Source organism: Brachypodium distachyon, chromosome 5, assembly GCF_000005505.3.
Source record: "Brachypodium distachyon strain Bd21 chromosome 5, Brachypodium_distachyon_v3.0, whole genome shotgun sequence".
Taxonomy (NCBI): domain Eukaryota; kingdom Viridiplantae; phylum Streptophyta; class Magnoliopsida; order Poales; family Poaceae; genus Brachypodium; species Brachypodium distachyon.
The window spans coordinates 2,380,298-2,406,151 of NC_016135.3; the positions used below are offsets into that span (position 1 = coordinate 2,380,298).

The 25,854-nt window shown below is 46.0% G+C and overlaps 4 protein-coding genes across 5 annotated transcripts; 2 read left to right on the forward strand and 2 right to left on the reverse strand.

Moving 5' to 3' along the window:
• Window positions 1-4,600: 4,600 nt before the first annotated feature.
• On the forward strand, window positions 4,601-14,829 carry LOC100836305. 2 transcript variants are annotated; one of them, XM_014895533.2, is made up of 4 exons: window positions 4,601-4,931; window positions 5,026-5,139; window positions 11,229-14,302; window positions 14,398-14,829. In XM_014895533.2, the coding sequence occupies exons 1-4, from the start codon at window positions 4,620-4,622 to the stop codon at window positions 14,399-14,401; spliced, it is 3,504 nt and encodes a 1,167-aa protein (XP_014751019.2). In that variant the 5' UTR covers window positions 4,601-4,619; the 3' UTR covers window positions 14,402-14,829. The 2 variants fall into 2 exon arrangements, with proteins under 2 accessions (XP_014751019.2, XP_024311202.1); XM_024455434.1 differs by lacking the exon at window positions 14,398-14,829 and having other exon boundaries at window positions 11,229-14,318.
• Window positions 14,830-15,608: 779 nt separating this feature from the next.
• LOC100836610 (serpin-Z2B-like) lies at window positions 15,609-16,569 on the forward strand. The gene is given in 3 exon segments (XM_010242408.2): window positions 15,609-15,977; window positions 15,980-16,271; window positions 16,274-16,569. Coding segments are annotated over 3 exon segments (834 nt in total). The 3' UTR covers window positions 16,447-16,569.
• Window positions 16,570-19,052: 2,483 nt separating this feature from the next.
• On the reverse strand, window positions 19,053-20,769 carry LOC100822708. Its single transcript, XM_003580771.3, has 7 exons — window positions 20,542-20,769; window positions 20,318-20,464; window positions 20,028-20,198; window positions 19,869-19,929; window positions 19,691-19,776; window positions 19,508-19,597; window positions 19,053-19,390 (listed from the first exon to the last, which is right to left on the reverse strand). The coding sequence occupies exons 1-7, from the start codon at window positions 20,668-20,670 to the stop codon at window positions 19,328-19,330; spliced, it is 747 nt and encodes a 248-aa protein (XP_003580819.1). The 5' UTR covers window positions 20,671-20,769; the 3' UTR covers window positions 19,053-19,327.
• A 3,279-nt stretch (window positions 20,770-24,048) lies between these two features.
• LOC100824258 (uncharacterized protein C594.04c) lies at window positions 24,049-25,659 on the reverse strand. The gene is made up of 3 exons (XM_003580776.4): window positions 25,322-25,659; window positions 24,910-25,173; window positions 24,049-24,719 (listed from the first exon to the last, which is right to left on the reverse strand). Exons 1-3 carry the CDS (start codon window positions 25,559-25,561, stop codon window positions 24,240-24,242), a joined length of 984 nt encoding a protein of 327 aa, XP_003580824.1. The 5' UTR covers window positions 25,562-25,659; the 3' UTR covers window positions 24,049-24,239.
• Window positions 25,660-25,854: the final 195 nt, after the last annotated feature.

Consider the following 25,854-nt stretch of genomic DNA (forward strand, 5'->3'; position numbering starts at 1 on the left):
TCTCCTCTTCACATGCCTTGAGGACTTCGTATTATCCTTAGAACTGCTCACTTTGATGATAACAGTTTGATTATCACAGTTCATAAGGATAGCGGGTATTGGTTTTTCAACCACAGGTAAGTCCATCAAGAGCTGACGAAGCCACTCTGCTTCAACAGTGGTTGTGTCTAATGCTGTGAGTTCCGCTTTCATAGTTGACCTCGTTAAGATGGCCTGCTTGCAAGACTTCCAAGAAACAGCGCCACCGCCAAGTGTAAACACATATCCACTCGTGGCCTTAATCTCATCAGCATCAGATATCCAGTTTGAATCGCTATAACCCTCAAGTACCTTTGGATACCCATTATAGTGAATGCCATAGCTCACAGTGCCTTTTAGATAGCGTAAAACTCTTTCAAGAGCATGCCAATGATCATCACCCGAATTAGAGACAAATCGACTAAGTTTGCTCACAGAGAAAGCGATGTCAGGCCTCGTAGTGCTAACTAAGTACATAAGCGAGCCAATAACTTGAGAGTATCATAGTTGATCTCTAGCAATTCTTTGATTTTTCCGAAGCATTGCAGTCGCTATACCCAAAATGACTCAAAATCTTCTCCACATAGTGAGACTGAAGCAAATTAATCCCACCATGGTCATCTCTCAACAGCTTGATGTTCAAAATAACATCAGCTACTCCAAGATCCTTCATCTCAAAACATCGAGATAAGAAATCCTTGACCTCCTTGATCACAATGAGGTTGGTTCCAAATATTAGTATGCCATCAACATACAAACAAAGAATAACTCCCTCGCCCCCACCATGGCGATAGTACACACACTTATCGGCTTTATTCACAACAAAGCCTGCAGCAGTTAAGGTTGTTTCAAACTTCTCGTGCCACTGCTTAGGGGCTTTCTTAAAACCATATAAAGATTTCACCAACTTGCACACCTTTCCTTCTTGACCATCTACTACAAAACCATCTGGCTGCTCCATATTAATTTCTTCATCTAACTCTCCATTTAGGAAAGCTGTCTTAACATCCATTTGATGAACGAGAAGACCATGTGAGGCAGCCAATGATAGTAGTACTTGAATGGTGGTCAATCTGGCCACTAGTGAGTAAGTATCAAAGAAATCTTCACCTTCCTTTTGGGTGTAACCCTTGGCCACAAGCCGTGCCTTATATTTCTCAATTGTACCATCAGGTCTAAGCTTCTTCTTGAACACCCATTTACATCCTACAGATTTGCACCCATAAGGACGATCAGTTATCTCCCAAGTTTCATTAGCCAAGATAGAGTTCATCTCACTACGGACAGCTTCCTTCCGGTAGTCGGCATCTGGAGAAGCATAGGCTTCCGAAATGGAACTAGGAGTATCATCCACGAGGTACACAATGAAATCATTACCAAAAGACTTTGCAGTCCTCTGTATCTTACTCCTCTTAGGAGCTTCAATGTCATCCTCCTCAATATTTCCAGAGTGTTCGATCGGAATGGTAGGTTCGGGAATTGAAACAAATTCCGGACTAGACGAACTCGACATCTCTTGAATTGATTAGCTAGGCTTATCCTTCATAGGAAAGATATTCTCAAAGAAAGTCGCATCATTTGTATTCATGTCAGGTACCTCACATTTTACAATGAGGAATCTATAACCGATGCTATGAAAAGCATATCCCAGAAAAACACAATCAATGGTTTTGGGTCCAAGTTTGCACTTCTTGGGGATTGGCACATTGACTTTCGCCAAACAACCCCAAGTTCATAAGTAAGAGAGTTTTAACTTTTTATTCTCCCATTCTTCAAATGGATTTATCTCTTTGTTCTTTGTGGGAACTCGGTTTAGGACATGACACGCGGTAAATATCGCTTCCCCCCACCATGCCTGAGAGAGACCCGATGTGTCTAACATGGAGTTAACCAAATCAGTTAGAGTACGGTTCTTTCTTTCGGCCACCCCGTTTGACTGGGGTGAATAGGAAAGTGTCCACTCATGGATTATACCATGTTCCGCACAAAAAGAATCAAATTCAATAGAAAAATATTCTCCACCACGATCGGACCTGAGCCTCTTGATCTTTCAATCAAATTGGTTTTCTACTTCAGCCTTATAGATTTTAAATAAATGCAAGGCCTCATCTTTTGACTTCAGAAGATACACAAAGCAGTATCTCGTAGAGTCATCTATCAACTTCATGAAATATCTCTTTCCACCTTTTGTCAACACACCATTCATCTCACAAAGATCTGAATGTATGAGTTCTAATGGTGCCAAATTTCTCACCTCCGTAGTCGTATGAGACTTGCGAGATTGCTTTGCTTGCACACAAACTTGGCACTTAGATCCCTTTACAGAAGTGAAGCTAGGGATTAAACTCATTTTAGCTAGTCACGTCATGCAACCAAAATTAATATGACAAAGGCGTGAATGCCAAACATCTGATTCATTATTGTTGCAAACATGATTCACAACTTTATTGCAAATGTCTGACAAAGACAGGCGGAACAAGCCTCCGCACTCATAGCCTTTACCAACAAAGGTTCCAAATTTAGAAATTACAAATTTATTGGACTCAAAGACAATCTTGTAGCCATCTCGACACAGAAGAGATCCGCTAACAAGATTTTTATTGATGGAGGGCACATGATGAACGTTCTTCAGGCGCACGGTCTTTCCCGAAGTGAACTTCAGGTCGACCGTACCAACACCTCGAACAGAAGCATGTGAGCCGTTGCCCATCAGCATGGAGAAAGTCCCTGCGACCCAGCTTCCTTCATTTCAGTATCAGCGATGACAACATTGGCGGTCTTGCCGCCCTTCCCATGTTGACGCTTGTCAAAGCGCTTTGGGCAACTTGGAGCCCAATGTTCAGGATCACCACATACATGGCAAACCCCTTTCTTCTTGTCAGACTTCCTCTTGAAGTTGGTAGGCTGTGAGGGCTTGTACTTCCCATCAAACTTCGGTTTGCCATCAAACCTGTTCTTGTTCTTGGGTTTGTGGGATTGGGAGTTATTCTTCTGTACGAAGTTGGCACTAGAACCTCCTTCAGTACCTCGAGCACGTGTGTCTTTTGCTCTCGCCTTTTCTTCCACATCAAGAGTCCCAATGAGATCCGTCACGGAAAACTCCTGTCTCTTGTGTTTCAGAGAAGTAGCAAAATGCCTCCATGAAGGAGGAAGCTTGGCAATGATGCCTCCAGCAACAAACTTGTTTGGTAACACACAAGTGAAGTGCTCAAGCTCCTTGGCAAGTGACTGTATTTCGTGAGCCTGCTCCACAATGGGGCGGTCCTCAACCATCTTATAATCATAGAATTGCTCCATGACATACAGTTCAGTGCCAGCGTCGGAGACTCCAAATTTTCTCTCGAGCGCATCCCACATGTCCTTGCCATTGTTAAGTGACAGGTACGAATCAACAATATTGTCGCCAAGAATGCTGATCAAAGCAGCCTTGAAAGTGGTATCAAGCTTTTGAAAAGCCTCCTCCTCAGCAGGAGTATGATTTCAAGCTTTTGAAAAGCCTCCTCCTCAGCAGGAATATGATTTCAAGCTTTTGAAAAGCCTCCTCCTCAGCAGGAGTATGATTTCAAGCTTTTGAAAAGCCTCCTCCTCAGCAGGAATATGATTTCAAGCTTTTGAAAAGCCTCCTCCTCAGCAGGAGTATGATTTCCCTCAGGAAGGACATAGATGGTGTTATAGCAGCTCATGGTCTGGAACCAGAGCACTACCCTCGCACGCCACCTCTTATAATTGACACCTTCAAACACAGGTGGCTTCATGGAAGCAGCAAAACCACTTGGGGTAAATTGCCTAAAATAAGGTTTTTTGGATTGTTGGAAATATGAACAATTTACCACAAGATTTAATAGATAAAAACAGTAAATAAAACATGTGGAATATTGCAACCATGAATGATTCGTGACAAGAATTAATCAACATGAATAGTGGAAAAAACATGACTAGATCAAATGCAGTAGCCATGCAAGCATATGAAGAAAACACATCTAAGACAAGAACTAAGCATACGAGCCGAAGCCATGCAAGCATATGAAGACTCGAGACGAGGCGTGGCGGGCGGCGAAGGAGGAGGAGCGCGTAGAAACTCTCTTCTTCTCATGCTCATACAACAAGTGGAGGAGCCCCCCTTATAAGATGGTGCAAACTCTCTTCAACTAACAATGTGGGACTAAACTTTTGTCCCACCTCTTGCCACACACGAATGGGTCAACATGGGCCTTTGGGATTTTTTTTTCAGGAATTTATTGGACTATAAATTAAATAGTGGGCTGGGCCACATAAATTCCAACAGAGCCTGTCTATCTTCACGGCCTCTTGGATCACCTTGGCCAAGGTATCCATCTGGTGGAGAGCCCTGGGAGGCCTCGCTGGCTCGTTCCATGAGATAGGTCAAATGGAGCGGCATGACGCTCTGAAGCAATGTCAATGCCGAAAATGGTGCAAGAAAATGGAGGTACACGCACATAGTATGTTTTCTTATGAAGTACTATATGTGATCCAATATGTTTAAAGTTGAACACACGTCCCTTTGCTTAAACGGAACAGAAAAGGCAGATTCTGCATGCTAAAAAGAAGAGAAGAACAAAAGTAGAAAAGAAAATAAGATCATGGAGTGGGTCAGCAAGCGACATTGCCTCCAAGTGCAAGTAAGGAACCATGCTTTGGCAAAAGGAAAGGAACGTGGTGCCAAAAACTCACACCATTACCTTGACACCCATCTGCCCAAACACATACGCCTGCTCTATCTTGCAGTGCATTCTTTTCCCGGTGCTCTACCACATGACAGAGTGAACATTCTGTTGTCTGAAGCAAGATGGTCGATTAATATATCTTCGACTGGAACTGGATTTCGTGGAGATAACTTCCGTTTTTGCTGCGAGTGTTCTACCGCTCTTTCTCTCCTCCTGGACGCTCTTGAGGTACTTCTATTGCATCTTGCGCACACATATATAAGCTTGGTTTCTCATTGGTTTTCAAAGTCAGATCAGGAGGTTAAGTATGTCACCTTTGTAGGAATTGGATAAATCTGCAGTCGATGGGTTAGACATATTTTTCTATGGTTTTGGTTTGCTGCTGAGATTAGTTTACTCTCTGGAGAAGTGCAGCATGCCTGCCAAGTACACACTGGTTGGTACCTCTTCCTTGCTAATCTCATGAAGTCGCTGTGTTGTTGGTTTATATTTATTTGTTTGAAGCTTTTTTATTTAGCATCATGTGTATCATGACATCATCTATACCCATCTTAATCAAATCATATTGGCAGGTAGTAATAGTAAATTCACACAATTACAGGCAACTAGGATAGCAGCCCGCGCTTGCGGGCAATGTTTTGATGCCTTATAGAGTTAATATTTAAAATACAAAAGTTTGTAAAAAGCATTTAGTGATTTACTTTGTGATGTGTCGATCTATCCATTATTTGCCTTGTAGTATTCTTGAATCATGTGTAAAGCTACATAGCCGAGGAAGTTCACAAATTTAGCTGCTCCTTCTTGGGAAAATATATGCATTATCAATATGAATGTCTCATAAAAATAATCACCAAACTTGATAGAATGAAGTTCCTCTAGTTTTTAACACGTTGTGGCTATTATGAACGATGGAAAACTCTGTTTCAATATGTATGCCCATTAAAGAACTTGCAGTTACTGCAATTTCCAATTTGTGTCTCTAATCTCTATTCAATTCATACAGGAATCAATTGTTGACTTGTTGTACATTGTATTAGAGTATTATTTTTTAGATTTCATGCTTATTTGGCTGTTGCACGTGCTAGGATAAGGATAGATATAGTGCAACATGGATAATAATTATAAAAGATAAAGGCAGTAGTATGCTAGCTATAAAATTAAAACCTATTAAACATTTAGTAAACTAAAACAAAAGACTTCGTAAAAATAATCTCTAAGTAACGGTACGCCATATCCATTTGAAGCACTAATTACACGCCAAAATTCTTTGTTTGATGGTATATAAATTAATGTAAGTCAAGTCAAGAATATGTGAGCCGCTACAACTTAAAATGCACTATATATATTAGATATTGACTGTGGGTTGTTGCATCGTTTTGACGTTGTAATAAGACATTTCCACCCTTTTGAAGAGGTATAGTTTATGTGCTACTTTGTTCTATAGTTGGAGCACTGTGTTTGCATATTTCTCCCTGTTTTCTTCATTGGATTTAGCATTCAAAGATTTGTAGAAAAACCGCATCAGAAACAGAAAGAAACAATAGTAATAAATTAGAAAGAAGTAGTTACAGTTGTATGTACAAAATATAAGTGGAAAGAGGTGGTGAGGCAGGAATCTATGTGATACAAAGACATAATATAGTCACTTGTAGACAAACATGGCTGCTCCTGGCATCAGCTTCATCTCTGGACTGCGCGGCCGGACGAATTAATTAGCAACCTGGTCATCCGGATGAAGGTCCGCCGTGCGCCGGGAGTGGAGAAGTGCTGTTGGCGGCCGATTGTGGATGGACCAAAAGGAGGGCATGATCGGGAACGCGGAATTTTTCCTTTTTACCGGATTAAAGCAGACGTTGTACGGCCGTACAAATCTATCGGTTTGTGATCCCGGCCGTACAGTTCTATCGATTTGTGATCCGTTAATCTTGATACGGCCCACCTAATTAAGGGCCAGATATTTTGCTTTTTTGGGATTTTCTAGAGTTCTGTATTTTTTTTTGTCACTCCGTTATGTACTTTTAATATATAATAGATGGAAGGTAGTAAGAAACGGATTGTACAGGCTATCAAACGATTATAATCCAGATTTCATCCGGCAGTAATAGTAAATTCCACAAAAATTATGAATTGGCAGTGGGCTAATTCTGTTCCTGGATAGTGAGGCATTAATGCCAAGGGCTATGGCTTTGGTTCATATTGGCAGGATAGAAGTCAGGCGGGCCAAAAGAACCCACCTGGAATGACTCAATTCATTAATTAAGAAGAGTAGAATTGTCCACTTAATTAATGAGAAAACCGGATAAAAACCGTAGCAAACGTATAAAGCACCATCATGAAACATGACAGCACTAAGGACCTCGACCTGGCCACCCACATTCACTCGACGCACGCAACCGAAAGACCTATGGCATAGGTAGTAGCTGCATAAATTTGAATTTGATAGTGGGGCATTACAGATAGTTGGCGAGGTGAAACAAAGAGTGGCACAACCAGGGAGGATATTGAGATTTCAATTTCTTTTATAAACCCAGCTGGATTAATAAAAAATATGAAAATAATTTCAGTTTGTTTCTAATGATGATATAAACAAGATCTATGCATGGCACTATGTCTGTAAGGAAAGGTGTCCTTTACTGGCTTTTGTCTTCCAGCAACATCTTTTGCCGACAGACTTTTAGATGGGAGCCAGCAGTGTCTGCCGAATGCAGCTCAGGTGCCGTACGGTCGGTACCACACTGGCCACTGCAGGTGGGGCCTGGCCCACGCATCAGTGACCAGCACGACACCGGCCGTACATCACAGAAGCCCGATCCGCGTTGCCACAAACCCATACCCTTCTCATATTCGCGGTCTTCCTCTCAGACGTGCCTTGATTAAATACCAAACCAACTCCAAAAATTTCCGAAAAATTCAGAGATGCATATCTGAATATCTAGACTCCAACTCAAAATACAAGCCAACCAAAATAGCAAGGATAACTCAATTTAAAAGTTGTTGGCGTTAATTCAATTTAAACCAAAGATTTAAGGAAATATTTAATTAAGTTTTGATTACTTCAAAGAGTATCTATTTTAAACCTTGTGTTTGTAGAGGTGGAAGACATCAAATCCCCACGTCAGAATCCCTGAAATTGGCACCCTGTATTCTTAAATCCCGGTCAATACACTCTGAAAACGTGTTTTTCAAATAAGGATTGCTCGCTAGCCACACGTCAATGACACAAGCATAATCTTCCTCGAGTAAAATACACCCACGGTCCTACTATTATTGACGACGTGCCAAGTTAGTTCTAAAATTACTAAACTGCATATTTAGGACCCGATATTTTGTTAAGTGGGTCACGACTGGTCCTAAACTTGTCCCGGAGCGTTTGACCGGACTACGTGGCTTGTTGACTGAATACACGTCGTCTAAGGGGCCCGCTGGACATGATTGACGTGAAGAAAAATGCACCGGCGGTACTAATAGTTGACGATGTGCAAAGTTAGTCCTAAAATTATTAAACTGCATATTTAAGTCCTAATTTTTTGTTAATTGGGTCATGACAGGTCCTAACCTCATTCAGGAGCGTTAGTCTGTCCAACGTTGTCTCACCCAACGTTGCGGTTCTTATCGGAACACCACTCGAGTCGCTGGAGTTGCGATTAGGGGAGCAGAGAGTTAGGGTGGCTTGCTGAGTGTCAAGGAGATCTACTAAGTTGTTGGGGTGCTCGGCAGTGATCCAAGGAGGGCCGGCCATGAGATCACGCGGCGATGAAGGACGGCGCTAAGCGGTGTGCCCATGACGCGCAAGCCAAGGCGCAAATGCCGTCGCATTCCCGGCGATACAGGGCACTAGAGCAGGAGCGGGTTGCGGCTCTAGCTTCGGCGGAGCAAGATGGTCAAGGCGGCGTAGCTAGAGATCATGAGGGATCGTGGGGATGGTCGACGGTGTCGCAATGAACGAGATAAGGACATGTCACGACACCAGGGCCGGGCCGGCAAAATTCGAGGCCTTGTGCGACACAGTAAAATTGGGCTCCTGTTTCGCTAGAAAAACAGAAATTAATGAACTAGAAAATTGGCCTCCAACCCCACTCAGTTCTGGAAACACTAGATACAGAGACAAATAAAACGAATTAAAGGGATGGATCAACAATATCTCGAAGAATTAACAGGATCGTTGCTTTGATTGACGATTAGGAGGACTTTAAAGATCCGCTAAAAAAAGGGCGGGCGCTCGACCCAGTGGTCTGGCTTCCGCTTCGACTCGCTTCAGCGTTTCTTGAGTTCGTGCCTTGCCGCCGTGGAAACCGATCCCGCCAGACTACGTGAGGCGGTGAGGGCCTGCCGGCCTGCCAGCCTGCCAGGCACGAGGCAATGAGGGAATTCCTGCCAATGCCGACTTGTGGAGAAGACAGGCCGCTCGGGAGTCAGGCCGTCGGCCGCGTGGGCGTAGGCTGCTGCTGGGGTAAATATCTTGGGCTGGCAGGCTGAAGTGGCACTATGAAATCTGGGCCCCTTCAAATTTGGGGCCTGTTTCATCGCACCACTTGGACTCACGTCCGCCCGGCCCTGCGTGACACACCTAACAAAGGAAGTAGGACTTAAATATTCAGTTTAACAATTTTAAGACTAATAATTTTGCATCTCGTAAATAATATTAGGACTGTCTGTGCATTTTTTTTTCTCGCGCTAATCATGTCCAACGGGTCCTTAGCCAACGTGTATTCAGTCAACACGCCATGTAGGCCGGTCAAACGCTCCGAGACAAGCTTAGGACCTGTCGTGACCCAGTTAACAAAAAGTCGAGACCTAAATATATAGTTTAGTAATTTTAAAACTAACTTTGACACTCCGTCATTAATAGTTGGACCGTCAATAATATTTTCAATTGAACGTGGACTGTGCATTGATTCCGAAAAACTGCAGGGTTTTTTTTAATTCTAGTGAAACGTGAACTGCAGGTTGATTTCGGGAAACAGCAAGTGTCTTTTTGTGAAATTACGAGCGCCAGTTGATTAGTACAAAGTTGATAAATCAGCGACCAGAGAGACTAGTAACTATTGCATCATTTGTTGCTCCAATTTGAGTAAAATACACTCGCGGTCCTGATTCTTTCGTAAAGGTGTCAAGTTAGTCCTAAATCTACGAAAATGCACGTCTGAGTCCTAAAACTATTTTAAGTGGTTCATCGGAGGTCCTATGTGTGTTTGCCACTCTCTGACCGGTTGACGTGGCGGTTTGACCAATGCCACGTCAGCTTGGGCCCACCCATCGGGTAACCACGTCTAATGGTAAATTTGCAAATAAGATCCGGACTTGTCTCTTCTTCTCCGCCCGCAGTCCCTCAATCTATCCCCAAATCCAAAGCCTATCCTTGTGTCCCTGCAACCAGAACTCAGCCCCCTCCACTTGGTTGTCTTCATCCTCCTCCAGCACACCACCGTCTCCGGTCGCCGGCCGCCGCCTGCGCCAACCGCCCCCACCCCACAGCCCGAATGACGCACGGCCTCTGTACCAGTCGCCCGCGCCACCTCTGAGCCCATGCGGCTGCTGGGCATTGAGAGGAGGACCAAGAGGAGTGTGGTGGCTCCAATTGCAGCGGTGGCAGCACGCATCGCCGCGACGTCGGCTTCAATCGCGGCGATGGCGTTTGGTGACTGCCGAGATTCGGGCAGCGCCGCCGGCCTTGATTCCTGTGGGAAATTGGGTATAGGAATCTGCGGTGTGCCGAGTGTCCCAGGGAGGTCACGGGCTACCGGCGGTGGCCCGAGACAGGGGCGCGCCGTCGGGTACGGTTGGATCGGAAGTTCCAGGCCGAGGCAGTTTATTTGGAGGTACCATGTCGTTGTCGCCTGTCGGGCACTCACCGACAGATCGGTGCAGGAGGAGAGGGTGTCCCGTTGTTGGAGGATGACGCGTCGACGTGGGAGGAGCCAAGCGAGCCACACGACGCGGAGCCGGAGGCGGGTCGCGGCGTGTTGCTGCTGTGTGTGCATGGAAACGCATGCGCCCGCGAGCTATGCCAGTTCTACCCGCTCTGCAATCCCGCGAGCTCCTCGCCGGCCACGAGCTACGCCAGTTCAATCTGACCTGATAGCCTTCAGGGGTGCACGGGGGCTGCGGAGTGTCCGCGTGGCTGGCGGCCAGAAGGAGGACGAGGATTAGCTGGCTGGTTGGCAGGGCCATCTTCCCTCTCCCTCTGTTGTGTTCTAACGTCCGGTGAGGTGCAGAGAGAAAAAGGAAGGATGAGAGATCCAGGGAGGTTTCTGAAAGATTACATCAGACGTGGTTACCTGATGGGTGGACCCAGACTGAGGTGGTATTGGTCAAACCGCCACGTCAACTGGTCAGAGAGTGGCGGATCTCTGATGAACCACTTAAAATAGTTTTATGACTTAGACGTGCATTTTCATAAATTTGGGACTAAGTTGACATCTTCACGAAAGAATTAGGACCGCGAGTGTATTTTACTCCTCCAATTTATTCATACAAAAGAAAAATAAGAAAAATAGATACTAACATTTTCGTACTTATATGCAGCGGGTAGACGGTATTGATGGCGCTGTCAAACAATTGCTTGATCTTTTGCGTGATAACGATGGTACTGCAGAAGGCAAAATTCAAGCATTCTTCTTTAGTGGTTTGAACGGCAGTGGTCTGGGAGCATCTGTTGTTCTTGAAGCTACAGCCAAACTCCTCAAGTCCACAAGAAGTGATCCTGATACGAGAAACCATTTTGGCAAAATTGTTCATGTGGACTGCTCCCTGTGGAAGAATAGAAGGACGATGCAGAGGGCAATTGCTGAGGAGTTAAACCTTCAGCATTTAATGCCCATTTTTTATAAGCATGATGAAGACGATGATTTCAGAGGGGTGGATGGCAGCTCTAGAGAAGAGATAACAAGCATCGGAAGTGCGATCCATGAATCTCTGGTGAATGGAAAATTTCTGCTGATTTTTCATTATGGGGGAGATGCATATTTGGATCTGGCAGATTGTGGCATTCCTAAAGTAGGAGCCTTTGGTAAAGGTATATTGTTATGGACTAATTATGGAAGATTTCAGTTCTTTCGGGAAGAACAGAAGTTGATGGCCACAGCTAGCATTGACATGGAAATCCATGGCATCACTTACGAGTATATGCGTCAAACAATGCGTCCCTTCGTGCATAATGAAGTTGTTCAGGTGATTGGGTACACCGGCATGGATGGCATCAACCCAGCAACATTTCTGGATTGCTTCCTGTACTTAATGTTCCTGACAGAACAACTAAGGGAAAACTCTATCATCGGTGTTGACTATGGTTGGTCTGCTCATGCATGCAACTACTGGGTATGTGATGGAATAATTGGAGGGGACAGAGCTTGGGAGATTGGCAATGCATTGTATGAAGTGATTCCACTGTCGGGATATCCATCGTATATAACAAGGGAACACCTTTTCAATATACCAGAAAGCTTAAGAAAGGAACTAAAAGAATACCTTTTGGATGAACGAAGAAAACCCCATGAAGGTTGGTGTTCAGTCACCTCCAACAAACAAGCAGCAGAGGATATCTCTAATGTTCCTGATAGTGCATCATCATATTTCCTAACATTTCAGGGAGATGATCCAGGATATCTGCATGGTGATATGTTTCGGGTAGCCAGCAATCTCCGTGTGCTTAAACTCTGCAATTGCAGCTTTAATTTTTCATCGCCCCCTTTCCACTGCTGTCAGAATCTAAGATTTCTTTGGCTGGACCGTTGTACAAACACAGAGAAGAAGCAAGGCGGAGGATCATTTTTTCCAAACCTGCTAGTCTTTGACTTGCGTTTCACAGAATATGTTTTGTTGCCACAGATTATTGAATCGATGACCAGTCTTAGGGAATTGAATACAGTGGGAGTCTCATGGAAGTCAATATGTCATGCATGGGAAAAGCTACACAAACTTAACAAGCTCAGAGTGAGAGAGTCTTCAGATTTTATCACATTTGACAGTTGCTCTTCCAAACATGTGAATAATCTGGAGCTCCTTGACTTGTCCGGCAATACTCTCTTGGAATCATTGCCAACATTGTCATCAGAAAGAAGCCTGAAGATGCTTGTTCTTGATGGTTGTTCCAGCTTGGAGCAGGTTGCACTTGAAGGAGGTGCCCCACTGCTTGAGAGTTTCAGTTTCGATGGTTATGGCCCAGTTGAGGATTGGACACATTCCATACAGTTGCCACAAAAGGAACTGCGCCTGAAGACTCCTATAATAGCTCCACTTGAAAAAGCTAAGGTGACCAAGATCTCCCTACATGGCTGTGTCCTATTGCATGACATATTTTTGCGTGCATTGCCCTATCTGGAGGAACTGGACCTGTCTTGTACAGCCATTAAAACACTTGACCTCAATGCAATGGATGTCCCACAACTCAAGAAGCTGTTCCTACTGGGTTGTCATCAGCTCCGTAGCCTACTTTGGGATGGATGGAAGACTTCTTTGACAGTGTTACATATAGACACACAGGTAAAGGGAAGATCGACCACCTGTCCTGGAGAAAAAACAACATTTGACTTTGAGGCATGTATTGCTTTCACGGATGGAAGGTTCATTTGGTCGGCCATAGAGGGACTATATTTGAAAATATTCCATTCATACCTTCCCAAAGTGTACCTGCTCATCTCTTGTATGAGCTACGGCCAAGCCAGCATCACAAAAGGTATTCAGGAGATCAGCCCTAACGAAGAGGGTATGGTTCCAAAAGGGACGTTATTAACTTATAGTGATATCGCCCTTGCTAAAGACGTAACACACTCGTCCTTGGTGTGGGACCGTCAACAGCTTCAACCTTCGCGCACGCATATAGAGATTGGTGAAGGAAGCTACAACTTAGAGAGTATGCAGGACGATGTATTTTTCAGATATTTCATCGACTATTGTGTTGAATCATTGTATTTGCATGACAATTCCTCTATCACGGCTATCCCTCCAACGACACCAGCGAGCTGGACATACCTAAAATGGTGTCATGTTGAGAAGTGCCCCAAGCTGCACACTCTGTTTACTTGTTGGATCAGACATGACAGCTTTCAGCATATAACGATATTTTCAGCTTCTGATCTCGTGATGGCCTATTGCATCTGGGTAAGAAGCATTGATGGTAATTTTGGAAGAACTGGTTTCCAACAACTGCAGCACATATATTTACACAATTGCCCCAGGCTGGTATTCGTCCTCCCCATTTCATTCAGCTTGCCAAACTTGGAGAGCATCCAGATCGCATACTGCAGTAATATTCGACATGTTTTTCCATTGCACGATGAGGTCCCGCAAGAAATAGCATCTGGCGTCACATTCACGAATCTAAAGCACATCAAGCTACATCACCTTCACAAGCTGGAGCAGATATGTGAGGTCAGATTGACAGCGCCGGTGTTGGAGACAATTGGCCTTAGGGACTGCTGGGGCCTGAGGCGTCTACCGGCTGTAGCAAGTCATGGTCCTAAGCCGGTGGTGGACTGCGAGAAGGACTGGTGGGACAAGCTGGAGTGGGATGGCTTGGATGCCGGCCATGACCCGTCGCTCTTCCAAACGCGGCACTCGGCTTACTACAAGAAGACCATCCCGAGAGGCTCCGTCCTAAGGTCTGATGCACACTGATTTCTTACTACATAGATTGAGAAACTACCATATGTTTGCTATTTAAGTAATCAGTTTGATTTATGTTATTTATTCACAGGTAATCTGTATCATTGTTAACTGCGGTGTTTATGCAAGGGAAGTTGCTTACCTGAAGTGCTTCCATATGCCTGCGTGCTTGCAAGACTTGTTGGTGCTGCTACTTGCAAGACGAATAAATTGTGTGTTTTCACCAAGCTATGCCTGATCTTGGTATGCTTGGATTGGTGTACGTGTTAAAGCAAGCACAAGAGTGCTAGCTTTAAAAGCTTGGTGTGGCGTTCACAACCTAGCTGATTTGTGTTGGTTTGATGTCTGTTTTTGTAATAAGAGGATGATCACACCTGTACTGTGTGCATCAGCCGAGTGTGGTGTGTGATTGATGAACCTTAAATTCAGATTGTATTTGGTTGATGAAACGTCATTTATTACTGTGATGAATTTTTATGTGATTCGCAAGATTCTTGAGTGAATAAACTGTCAGATGCTAATATGTTTAGCTACCATCCTATCATTTCAATATGTTTTTTTTTCATGGAGTACTAGATAATCTCACTTGCGGAACTTTCTAATCCCTTAGAGAGGTACTGATGTCATTTGCACTCGTATGATTAACCTGTAGGTAGGACAAGCCCATGCCATGCCATGCCATGCATTGCACCCTGAAGATAGATAATTCTAATGGTAGCTTGTGTCTAGCTTCAGCGACATCAGAATAATGTGATGGTAGAAGAACTAGCAAAAATATGATGACCTCTGAAAAAGAGACCCAAGTAAAATCATATCCACAATTCGACACCATTAAAATTCATAAAGCAAAATCCATACAGGCTGCACCTTTGACAGACGCCAGCACATCAGTTAAATCTTAACCAGCCAGGCATGTGTACAGTCATCGAACTACGCTGGCAACAGAAGACATTCTGTGTAGTGTAGAACGTCGGCAAAATTTACCATAACAGTTTCAGAACACATTATGCTTCATATTGTCTTCCAGGAGAGAGCATGTGCAGATACCAAAGGAACCTTAGCATAGAGAATTTTGCCTTTTTTTTCAGAATATAGAGAATCTTGCCTAGCAGCAACCATTATACTAGTAGGACGTTTAGCGGGCCAGAGCCCCGGCTGTTTTCGATGATGTCAAAATGGGCCCAACGATGAGTTGAGTATTAGTCAGCAGTATGACTTATGGTCCAAGGCAAACTCGCTCAAATCTGAGGTTATATATGAAGCTCGATGACTTGAGCAGAAGACCCCTAACAAAAATCGCCAATGGAGGACACGATCGACTCCCTGAAGGCGCACGCCGTCCGCCGCTTCCCGAAGCTCTCCCGATGGATCTCCACGGAAGCCGCCGCCCGGAGCGGCCTGCAGTCTCTGGCCCTGGGCCTCAACAAGCGCCTCGCGGACGACGCCCGCAGGAGCGGCGGCAACCTCGTCTTCTCGCCGCTCTCCGTCTACGCCGCGCTCTCCCTCGTGGCCGCCGGCGCCCGCGACCGCACGCTCTCGGAGCTCCTAGGCGTCCTGGGCGCGCCGTCAAGGGAGGCCCTCGCCGGCCACGTCAGCGCCCTGACTGAGCGGGCCCTCGCCGACCAGGCCCAGACCGGCGGGCCCAAGATCAGCTTCGCCTGCGGCGTCTCACCGACCAGTCCCAGACTGGGCTGTGGCGGCTCACCGACAAGATGGATTGCCGCCCGGAGTTCTTGCTGGAGCACCTGCCGGGGGCCCCTGTCCCGGTCGGGGACTTCCGGCTGCCCAGGTTCAAGATCAGCTTCTCGGCGGAGTTGAACGACGTTCTCAAGGACATGGGGGTCCGGGAGGCTTTCGAGCAGGGGAAGGCTGACCTGTCGGACATGGCAGCAGATGAAAGCTCCGGCAGGAGGCTGGCGCTGCAGCAAGTGATCCACAAGGCTGTCATGGAGGTGAACGAGGAAGGACCGAGGCGGCCGCGGTCAGTTATTGTGGGCTGGAGGCGTGCTGTCGGAACTCCCCGCCGGAGCCGGTGCCAGTGGACTTCGTGGCTGACCATCCCTTCGCCTTCTTTGTGATCGAGGAGCTGTCCGGTGCGATCTTGTTCGCAGGCCATGTGCTTGACCCCTCCATCGGCTGAGTGAGGGCCAAGCTAGCTAGCTTGGGTTTTATATATGGGCTTTTTCATGAACTTTTAATTGAGGTTTATTACTGTTCGACGGAATTTGGTCATTTGAAGTATAAGCCATATGAACGTAGTACTGGTTGAGAAGCAGCATGCATGCATGCTCTCATTTTTTATGCATGCGTCCGTGCATGGAAATATCAGCTAGCTCAGGATCAATTGATTACTGTGTTCTTGCACGTATTGATTGATCTGTATCGCAGTATTAATCCTTCAAGCAAACTCAAGGAAAAAAAAAGCCAGAACTGCATGTGCATGCTGTACGTACGAACGTACGCGTAGCCAGCTATATATGGAAAAGTTGATGTATTCGTATACGGCCGGACGACTAGTACGTATGTATCCGTCGTATTTGTATACGTACATGCATTGATACGATGCGGGTTGTTGCTCATCTATCACAACGGCCGGCCAGCTATTCATCGATCCAGAATAGATGAGGCCGAGATTATTTAGCTAGCCGGTAGAAGAGATAAAGCCTCCCGCATGACTTCTGCCGAGGACTACGGAGGTCATCGCTATCCATTCCCGCACGCGTCTGTTAGTTGCTGCCTATAAAAGGCGCAGACGTCAACGCTCAGGAAGGGGACGCAGTCGCCTGGACGGAAGACACACTCGCCGACGCAGGTGAAACGCAATTCACACAGAAGCGAGACTGAAGAGAAAGCAGAAGAAGAAACATCAAGAAGGCCACGTCCAGGAGGGACGGAGGAACAAGCAAGAAGCTGTTCAGGAGGTTGACGTGAAGCAAGCATGGCCCTTTTCTCTAATGGTGAGGAAGCGCTTCATTTGCTTCTCTTCCATGGAAGTTTCATTTTCCCAGAATGTATCCTAATTTTTGGCCTTCTTCTGATGATGATCGATTCAACCTATGATAAAAAAATAGACCTTGGTTCTATTTCATATCTTCAACAAGTTCAGTAATAAGCATAACGGCCCTATTGTTCCGATGGAGAGAAGAACCTATAATTAGCTTTTCAGGAAATTTCCAAACGAACAATTTCAACGAAATTTTTCAATTTCTCATTTTATTATGTTCAACTTTATGTATTCCTCTATCCGTAGATCATAGCTGACTCTCTCTCCCTCTCGTCCTCTCTCTCTCCCAACATCTCTTCCCTGCACGACTGGAGTTGAGGCGGAGGCGACGGTCACATGGCCGGAGTTACCAGCAAGCAGCCCAAAGGTTTTTCCGTCGAGCACTGAAGATTAGCGTCACTGCCCTTCATCGAGCTCGTCAGCGTGTGGCTCGCGGCATCTCGGCGTCATGGAGGATGGATCTCGCCATCAGCTGCAGCCCGTCACCGTCAACAACAACACGACGTCAGCATCACGAAGGATGGGGCTCGCCAACAGCTGCAGCCCGTCGCCGTCAACAACAACACGACGTCGACACCATGGTGGATGGAGCTAGACGACTCCTGCAGCCTACCACGGCGCCGGCGGGGCCTATCATCAAGCCATCACCATCAAGTCATCAACGACAAGTTGTCATCAAGCCGGGCGGAGGAAGGGTTCATCGGCAAGCACGTCATCAAGGGCCGTGGCAGATGCAGCTCGTCATCATGCTCAGCGGACTTGCCGGCGTGCAGTCCCTAAGGCGTCGCGTGAAGACGACGAGGTGCTGCGCCCATTACTTTGCGGTTCGACCAAGACGAGAAGGCGCGCGACACCTACGATGACCGCCGTGTCAACTTGGCGTCTGACTGAAGGTGTCATCGCTGGCTGCGCCAACCACGCCAACAAGTGCGCTTGCCGGTTTTAAATCGGTGCCGGTCTCCACCAATCACATACTCCCACGGAACACCCGTCACCTACCCGATGAAGCTGCTGATCGTCAAAAAGTCCAAGCGAAGAGGACCCGTGGTAATACAACTACAACCCATCTATGCCGTTCAAGACCGACGAGGCATGACGGCGGGCGGGCATGGCCGGAACAAAGGCCATGCTACCCGCGACGCGTGTACCGACGAGGACACAGACTCTGCCGCCGCCACACACACATCACCTCTTCTTCATGCACGGGAACTTGAAGCGAAGACCGAAGACGACGACCACGTGGCTTAATCGGAGGTATCTCGCGGCGCAACCCGTGGGAGTAATTAACCGGGAGCCTTCCGAGGCCCCGGGGACCGCAATCGCCATAGTCAGTCTGGCCGCGCTAGTAGGCCACGGGGCGCAACACGTCCGGGAATTTCTATTTGTTTATCCTTGAGATTAATAAAATACTTTTCCTGCATTTTTATTTGTGTATCTCGATACACTGACACGCCCTCATACATATACACACGCTATATCTCTCCCTTTTCTTACCCTGGTGCATAGAGATACACTCCACTCCTCCTCCGGAGTGTTTTCTCGTGTCGAAGAATTACTTTCATAGTTTTGCTGCAGCTAGGATTAAAACAACTTCATGTACAATTGTACATGATACAAACATGTTTTTGTGCAATTACAGCTGACGCTATAGGAAAATTTGATGAAATGGCGAAATGCATGTCATCTTAGTTTTGGCCTTTGCCGTCGGATACTCTCTTGGGACATGCCGTCACAAACTTGCGTTAAGAGAGGAAAGATCAATACTTATTTTGAAAAAGATTCAGAGTATACACACGGCACCAGTGGTAAATCAGCTATCCAACCAGGAGAACGGATCATAGTCATGCTGTATTTGCTGGTAACACGGGTATATCAACTAAATACAATAAAACAAAATTACAGTCCCCAAGATGCCCTTGTAAACGATAGCTTCATGTGGTAATTTGAAGTTTTAACAGCTATGTGCCAAAGGTACAATATCGGAGATGAACGCTCACCAGCATATGTAGGCAAAAATTTATACTGTTATGTATTTCAACATAGATGAGCGCACACCCTCCATGAAAGCCACAGCTTCCTCCTGAATAGTAAGTAGATAATACAAGTTAGAAGCATAGCAAAGAAACACATGATCAAAGACCTGAAGCCTTGCTACTTCGCAAATTTATTCAATTCATCCAGGGAGACATCACATCACCTGATTGCTCGTCTTTGCGCTCGCTATGTTCTCATCAAGGAGTGTTAATATGGACATGTTGAGCTCATTCCGCTCGACCATTTCCAGCAGCTGGTAAAATGACAACACAAATTGAAAACTCAGCAGGTGCATACAAAAGAAGTCAGAGCATTTCAGCTCTATCATATCTGTTTCAGATCTTACTGTTGTTTTCCTATCCCTAGATTGCAGTATCTTGGTGAGCCGCTCTTTCGCCGTCACGAGGTCGTTTTGCAACTTGTCATATGCCTCTGCATCATCAGGAACGACACTAGTTAAAGATACACAGAAGTTATCCAGCTTCGATTATGCAGCAAATTCAGTGAAGATTTTGTTCACTGACCGACTCCCTCCCCGATAACCTTCTGCATTGCTTCTAACTCAATCAGTCTGTCTTCCATCTCCTGCCCGCACAAAAACGATTCTCTAAATCAAGCTGGAGTGGAAACACATTTTACCAGAGCAGAAAGGAATTGAAGAGCCAATTTATGCAGACGCATACCGCTGTTCTTGTGACTGCGAATTTTATAGTCGCGATTTCCCGCTGGATGTAGTCGAAGAAGCCCTTGTTCAGCCTGGGCCGCAGCCTGCCGATCTCAATCTCGATCTCCCGAGCGTCCGTGTCGAGGAAGAACTCCACGAGGCCGGCCTCGGTGTCAGGTATCACCCGCGCCTGCACGCGAGAGCGGCCATGTCGTGTCAGGGCAGGCACGCAGCAGCCAAGAACGGCATGTGTTCGACGGAATGCCGCGCCGTGCTAGTGAAAGAGAGGTTGTTGTCAATTTTGATTACCTCTCGCTCCTTGCGGCGGCGCTCCTGCTCCTCCTTGACCTGGCGGTCGAAGGCCTCGCGCGCGTCGGAGTCGCTCTCGAGGCGGCGGCGGAACTCGAGGCGCGCGATGTGGCCGGGCTGCGGCGCCGCCAGGATGCCCTCCGGGTCCTGCATATGCCAAACCGAGAGCCCATCATTCAGAACCGGCTAGCCATAGCCAGATCGAGTTGGTGTATGGTACGTACCCATCCGATGCAGGAGATCTTGTTGGCGACGGCGCGGCGGCTGGTCGGAGCGCGGCGGGCGGTGGGGCGAGGCGCTAGAAGGGGGAAGCGCTGGAGGATGGCGCCAAGGGAAGAAGAAGAAGAAGCCATCGTCCAGCAGCCGCGCGAGAGGATGGGATGGACGTTATCCCCTCGCTAATGGCGGACGGTACGAATGTACGGAGTGGAGTGGAGACTGGAGAGGCCGTGGAACAAATGATAAGAGGCTCGTTATTTGTATGATCGCACGAGTTTACGGCGGCCCATCAGGCCGGCCCATTTTGCTTCTTTTTCGAAAATTCTGTTTAATCGATAACGCAAAAAAAATTACTGTTCTTAACCTTCGTGTGGAGACATGTGTTTGTATTTCTATTGAAAATGTTATACAACTAATGGTGAATATTCCAGCACGTTGAAGATTGAGAAGAACACATGCACGGTGGTTTAAGCCACAGTTTAGAAATCCTTTTTAACTATACTTGCAGAGGATTTTTTCCCTAAAAATAATACTTGCAGAGGATTTTAAAGAAAAGGTTTAGGGGTTTGATAATTTATAGTACTAGATGGGTACATACAGCTAGTAAAGGACCATGAAATTGTCCGTCAATAAATCAGGTGTATCCCGCAAAAAATAAAAATCAGGTTTACGTTTATACCATGTCAAAAGTTGGGTTATGGATCTCCCCAATCCCAGATCATAGAGCCAATCATATCCCATCAATATCCATTTCCAAGACGAGGAATTACATAGGAATAATAATTTTTTTCGAGATTGGAACAATACAGGTTTCCCAAATTAACATAACAAGTTTTGCCAAACTAAAATCAATCTAACTGTACACGGAAAAACAATCGGGAAATTAGTACTCTTTTTTTTTAACAGCAGGGAAATTAGTACTCTATATTACTTACAAGGTGTTGAGGTGATGAGCAAGCAAAATCTCAAATCTATCTATCTATTTTTTTTTAACAGCAGGGTTTTAACAGTAGATTTTATTTGTGGCAAGCAAAATCTCAAATCTATCTATTGTATAATTAAAATTAAAAACATGGCTAAAGTATCAGATCCATTAGAACTACGGAGTAGATTTAACAGTCAAGATTTAATAGATGAACATAAACTTCAATGTTCTAAATTCTAATCAACTACAAATTGGTTGACTCCAACCCGTGGGGCCGACTGGCCGTGCGTCCAAAGGACTCCAAGGACTCAATGAGTCTTGATTTCACTCTGCTAATCAATGATATTAATCACCAATTTGCTAATCATGTTTCTAGTCTTCTTCTTTTTAGAAACAATGGGCGCCCCCATCGATTTCCCATAAAGAAACTCCCAACAGGTTCTTACAAATTGCAGTCTTAAAAGCAGCAAGAAAAAACAGTGATGTTACCCCTAGCAGCACAAACACTGAACAAAACAAGCTCAGGACAATTCAAAAGCTAGTCCCAATTACAGCGAGGCACAGTAAGATGAAGACAACTGAAAAGCTTATCAAACTTGCATATGCTTGGCCGAATTAATTAAGCTTAACTTCACCCTCAGAATCATCCATGCAGTGATCTTCTTATTTTTCTGTGATTCAACTTTCTTCTTTTTGATCTTTTCGGTACGCGATGATGCCTTGGTGCGGTAAAATTTCAGGCTTGTGCAGTTGTACTGATTAAGCTGCAAAAGGCCATGAAGTTAACTAACTTAGAATTACTGCATATCAGTGCATTTCAGAGGAGTAAAATGTATACGAGATATTGACACATAGAATTAAAGACCTATGGAAAATTATGAGACTATGGCTGTGTGCATCAGTCTATGCAGAGACCGGAGGTAATCCTCCTTTTCGAAAAAAATGCAAGTTAGGAGACTGGATCCAATCATTAGGGCTTTTCGTTAACGCTCTCGCTAGCCTTTTTTGTACATATCCTTTGTATCCTGTACATATTTTTAATATATTTGCAGCAGATCGATCTACTGTTTTCCCTATAAAAAAAAGATATTGACCTTCAGAAAGAAACAGTTCAGGTAAAAAATAGAGCCGATCTTTCTTTCCTTCAGAGTTCAGCCAGGAAGAACTCAGAAGAAAGTAGGCAAGAGATCGATCACTAGTTCAGAACAACGCGTGCATGTGACGACTATGTATTGTGTCCGGACAGCTCGTACAAGACTGAGATCAGAAGCATCAATCAGACTTTTTAAAACCCAAGCGTCTCTAGCTATTGATCTCACTGCTTCCTTTCTCTCTAATCCTTTCGGCAAAAGTGGAGCAGTCTACACTAGTTTACCCTGCCTGATGAACAACTAGCCGTTAATCAAATGTATATCGGGAGAGGTTCTTACGTTAATCAGCTGTTGGGAGGGGACCCTATCGAGCAACATCGCAGAAAGCAGCCATGTGTGATCAACACAAAGCGAACATTTGATCAAAGTGTACTCTCAAAAGCTTATGATGGTCCATGATGAATCTTCCTGAGATTGATCCACTGTCTGTCCTTGATGTGGCATTGATCATCAAATCATGTGCTCTGTTTGGGTCGCCTGATCTCAGCCAGGGTTTCACTATTGATAAATTTGACTGGAATTGAAACAATTACCCAATGTATATCATATGCTCCATCTGTCCATTACTTTTTGAAGGGGAAACAACGCAAATGGCGGCAAAGGGACAGACGGTAAATAACTGCCTTTCAAATTCTTGAGTCCTCAGAAAAGCCCGGGAAACCATTCAGAGCCTGTCCTAATTGGTTGGCTCTTTCTCCACCTCTCATTGCTCTCCACCAATTTTTCCTGCCCCTACAAATAGCCCCTTCCTCCCTCCTCGCCGGCCGCTGTCCCCTCCCCGGTCCACACCCACATTCGCTGCCGAGGCGAAAACAGGCCGGGCCGGCTGGTGGGGACACCTATCGACACCGGCGCAATCCCATAATCAACCATGGGATCCTGTGCTAGCCGTCCAAGGGGTTTTCCTAAAGGGGAGAAGCCTGAGGTGGTGGACACGCCGGTCAGCCCCAAGGCCAGTGCTCCAGTTGTCATGGACAAGTATGCGGTCATCGAAGCGCCATTGGTCAACCTCTCGACACCAAAGGCTGAAGATACCAAGGTGAATGAAGAGCTCATCCCAGGGATCAGCGAGCTGCCGATTCCAATGGTTGAGGACGACGACAAGAATGATAGAGAAGCCATTGTCATTATCAAGGAGGTGCCGGTGGCTGCAGAGAGTCAGAACTGATTTGGTGCATGTGTTGATTGCCAGCTAGCAGAGTGCTCTGTAACTTTTTTTTAACACTTGATGTAAAAGATCGTCTTATGTCAATATATTGGAAAGGGGGGATGGCCAAAACAAAACTGACCTGATTTGAGAATCCAGATTGAATTGGCAACTTCATGTCATAATTCTCAAAACAATCACCAGTTGTCAGTAGTGCTCCGAGTCTGAAACTCTGAACAATCCTGAATAAGTTTGTTATTTTCTGATGGAGATGATGAACAAGTTTGAGTTACACAGATTAATGCTGATACATTATTAATTTACACCTGAACAGGTGATCATGATACGTGCTACATTTCACACCGTTAATTACACATAAACTGATCAAACAACAAGATCACAACATGACAGGACGGAACAACATGGCAACGCAACCCGAAGAAGGAACACTGCCAACACAAATGGACGCCCAGAACCTATCTATGTCTCCTTCTGCTTTGGTTCAGGGACGGACTTCCTAAACCAGGGGATTAGAACAGAGGTCCTCCTCTGGTACAGCTTGTAGGCCTCTGCTCGGTGCTCCTGCTTCAGCATGCGACGCTCGACGAGCACAGTGACATAGCCAAGGCATAGGCTGTTGACTAGCGCGCCGATAAACATCCAACGTTGGCCCAGGTTCCAGGCGAAGAGGTACAGGCCCCACCACCAGAGCTGCTCACCAAAGTAGTTAGGGTGGCGCGAGAACTCCCAGAGGCCGTCCTCAAGGGTGGGTACCGTTGGTTCACCCAGCTGCTTCAGTTTATCATTCCTCGTCACGAAGTTGTGCAGCTGGGTATCAGCAAAGTAGGCGATGACAACTCCGACAATGCAGGCAATTGTTGCCACTAGGTCCCAAATGCCCAAAGGCTGGTCACTGGAGTGAACGGCATACATCGGCAGGCATATACCAATCAGAAATACCTACATTCAACAAATATCCAATTTCTGTCAATAAGGGCTAGAAAATATATTACCACCATGACTTTCAGCAAAGCTGATTATAGCAAAAAAAAAAAAAAAAAACGCCATATGGCATTTCATCAAATGAATTGCGTACATACAAAACTTCCCAAAACAAGCATTCAAGTTACTGGCCAAATGCCTGAATTACCTGCTGTGAGAGGTAGACAGCAAAGAAGGACATCCACCACCACGTCTTACCATACTGCCCACGCATCTCGGAGAACCTCCAGTCCTCCCTCTTCCCCCATTCCCACCCTTCCCTCCTGAAGTAGTTGTGTGTGAGCCTCGCGCTCCACACCCAAGTCAGCGCCACCACCGCCGCCGATCTCACAGCGTTCGCCACGGCTGCAGGGTGCGCGCGGAAGTAGTGCAGAAGCATCACCGGGATGACGGTCCAGTACAGGTCGATGAGCTGCAAGCGGCAGAAGAACAGGGGGGGATTGGCATTTCGTCAAACACATTGCAGGCAAGCTACGCCCAGCAACAAATGACCCCACATGGCCAATCATTGGAGGCACCGAGGGAGCAACCAAGTGGTGAGATGCGATTACTTTGCTTACCCAGTTGTTGGAGAGGAGGAGCCCGATGAGCCAGAAGAGGATGTCGACGTTGATGAGGAAGAGGATGTTGGCGAGGAGGAGCGGGTGCGCTGCGCACCAGGAAGACACCGGGTTGGCGCCGCCGCTATGGTCGTCTTGGGGGTGGACGAAGGTGAGGTAAAAGAGGATGGACGGGAGCGGGACGAGGAAGGCGATGACCATGTTCTTGAGGTTGCCGCCGCCACCGCCGCTGCCGGCCATGGTGTTCGCGCTGCGACTGCGAGAGTCTGGGTGTGCGAGTGTTCGGGCTTCGATCGGAGCGGAGAGGGTCCGAGGGGTGTGTGGGGGCTGTGTGCAGCGGGCGCCGGTTTTTATAGAGATGGATTCAGTTAAACTGTGTTCTTTATTTTATTTTATTTGAGAATCGCATAACATTACTAAACTCCGTACTATAATGTTTCGGATCATAGACCCCAAAAATTATAGAGCAACTACTCTCATTATTGTCCAAATATATAAGATGGCCGTAATTCATGGACATTTCTGCATTTGTA

Excerpts from the sequence above, each read along its gene's own strand:
- LOC100836305 (XM_024455434.1), top strand. The coding sequence starts at position 4,620 with ATGGAGTGGGTCAGCAAGCGACATTGCCTCCAAGTGCAAGTAAGGAAC. Across the intron at positions 4,932-5,025 it reads TCCTCCTGGACGCTCTTGAG|GAATTGGATAAATCTGCAGT; the intron begins GTACTTCTATTG and ends TCACCTTTGTAG. Across the intron at positions 5,140-11,228 it reads TGCCTGCCAAGTACACACTG|CGGGTAGACGGTATTGATGG; the intron begins GTTGGTACCTCT and ends ACTTATATGCAG.
- LOC100822708 (XM_003580771.3), bottom strand. The coding sequence starts at position 20,670 with ATGGCTTCTTCTTCTTCTTCCCTTGGCGCCATCCTCCAGCGCTTCCCC. Across the intron at positions 19,930-20,027 it reads TCGCAGTCACAAGAACAGCG|GAGATGGAAGACAGACTGAT; the intron begins GTATGCGTCTGC and ends TTGTGCGGGCAG. Across the intron at positions 19,391-19,507 it reads GCGCAAAGACGAGCAATCAG|GAGGAAGCTGTGGCTTTCAT; the intron begins GTGATGTGATGT and ends CTTACTATTCAG.
- LOC100824258 (XM_003580776.4), bottom strand. The coding sequence starts at position 25,561 with ATGGCCGGCAGCGGCGGTGGCGGCGGCAACCTCAAGAACATGGTCATC. Across the intron at positions 25,174-25,321 it reads TCCTCCTCTCCAACAACTGG|CTCATCGACCTGTACTGGAC; the intron begins GTAAGCAAAGTA and ends TGCCGCTTGCAG. Across the intron at positions 24,720-24,909 it reads CTGTCTACCTCTCACAGCAG|GTATTTCTGATTGGTATATG; the intron begins GTAATTCAGGCA and ends TGTTGAATGTAG.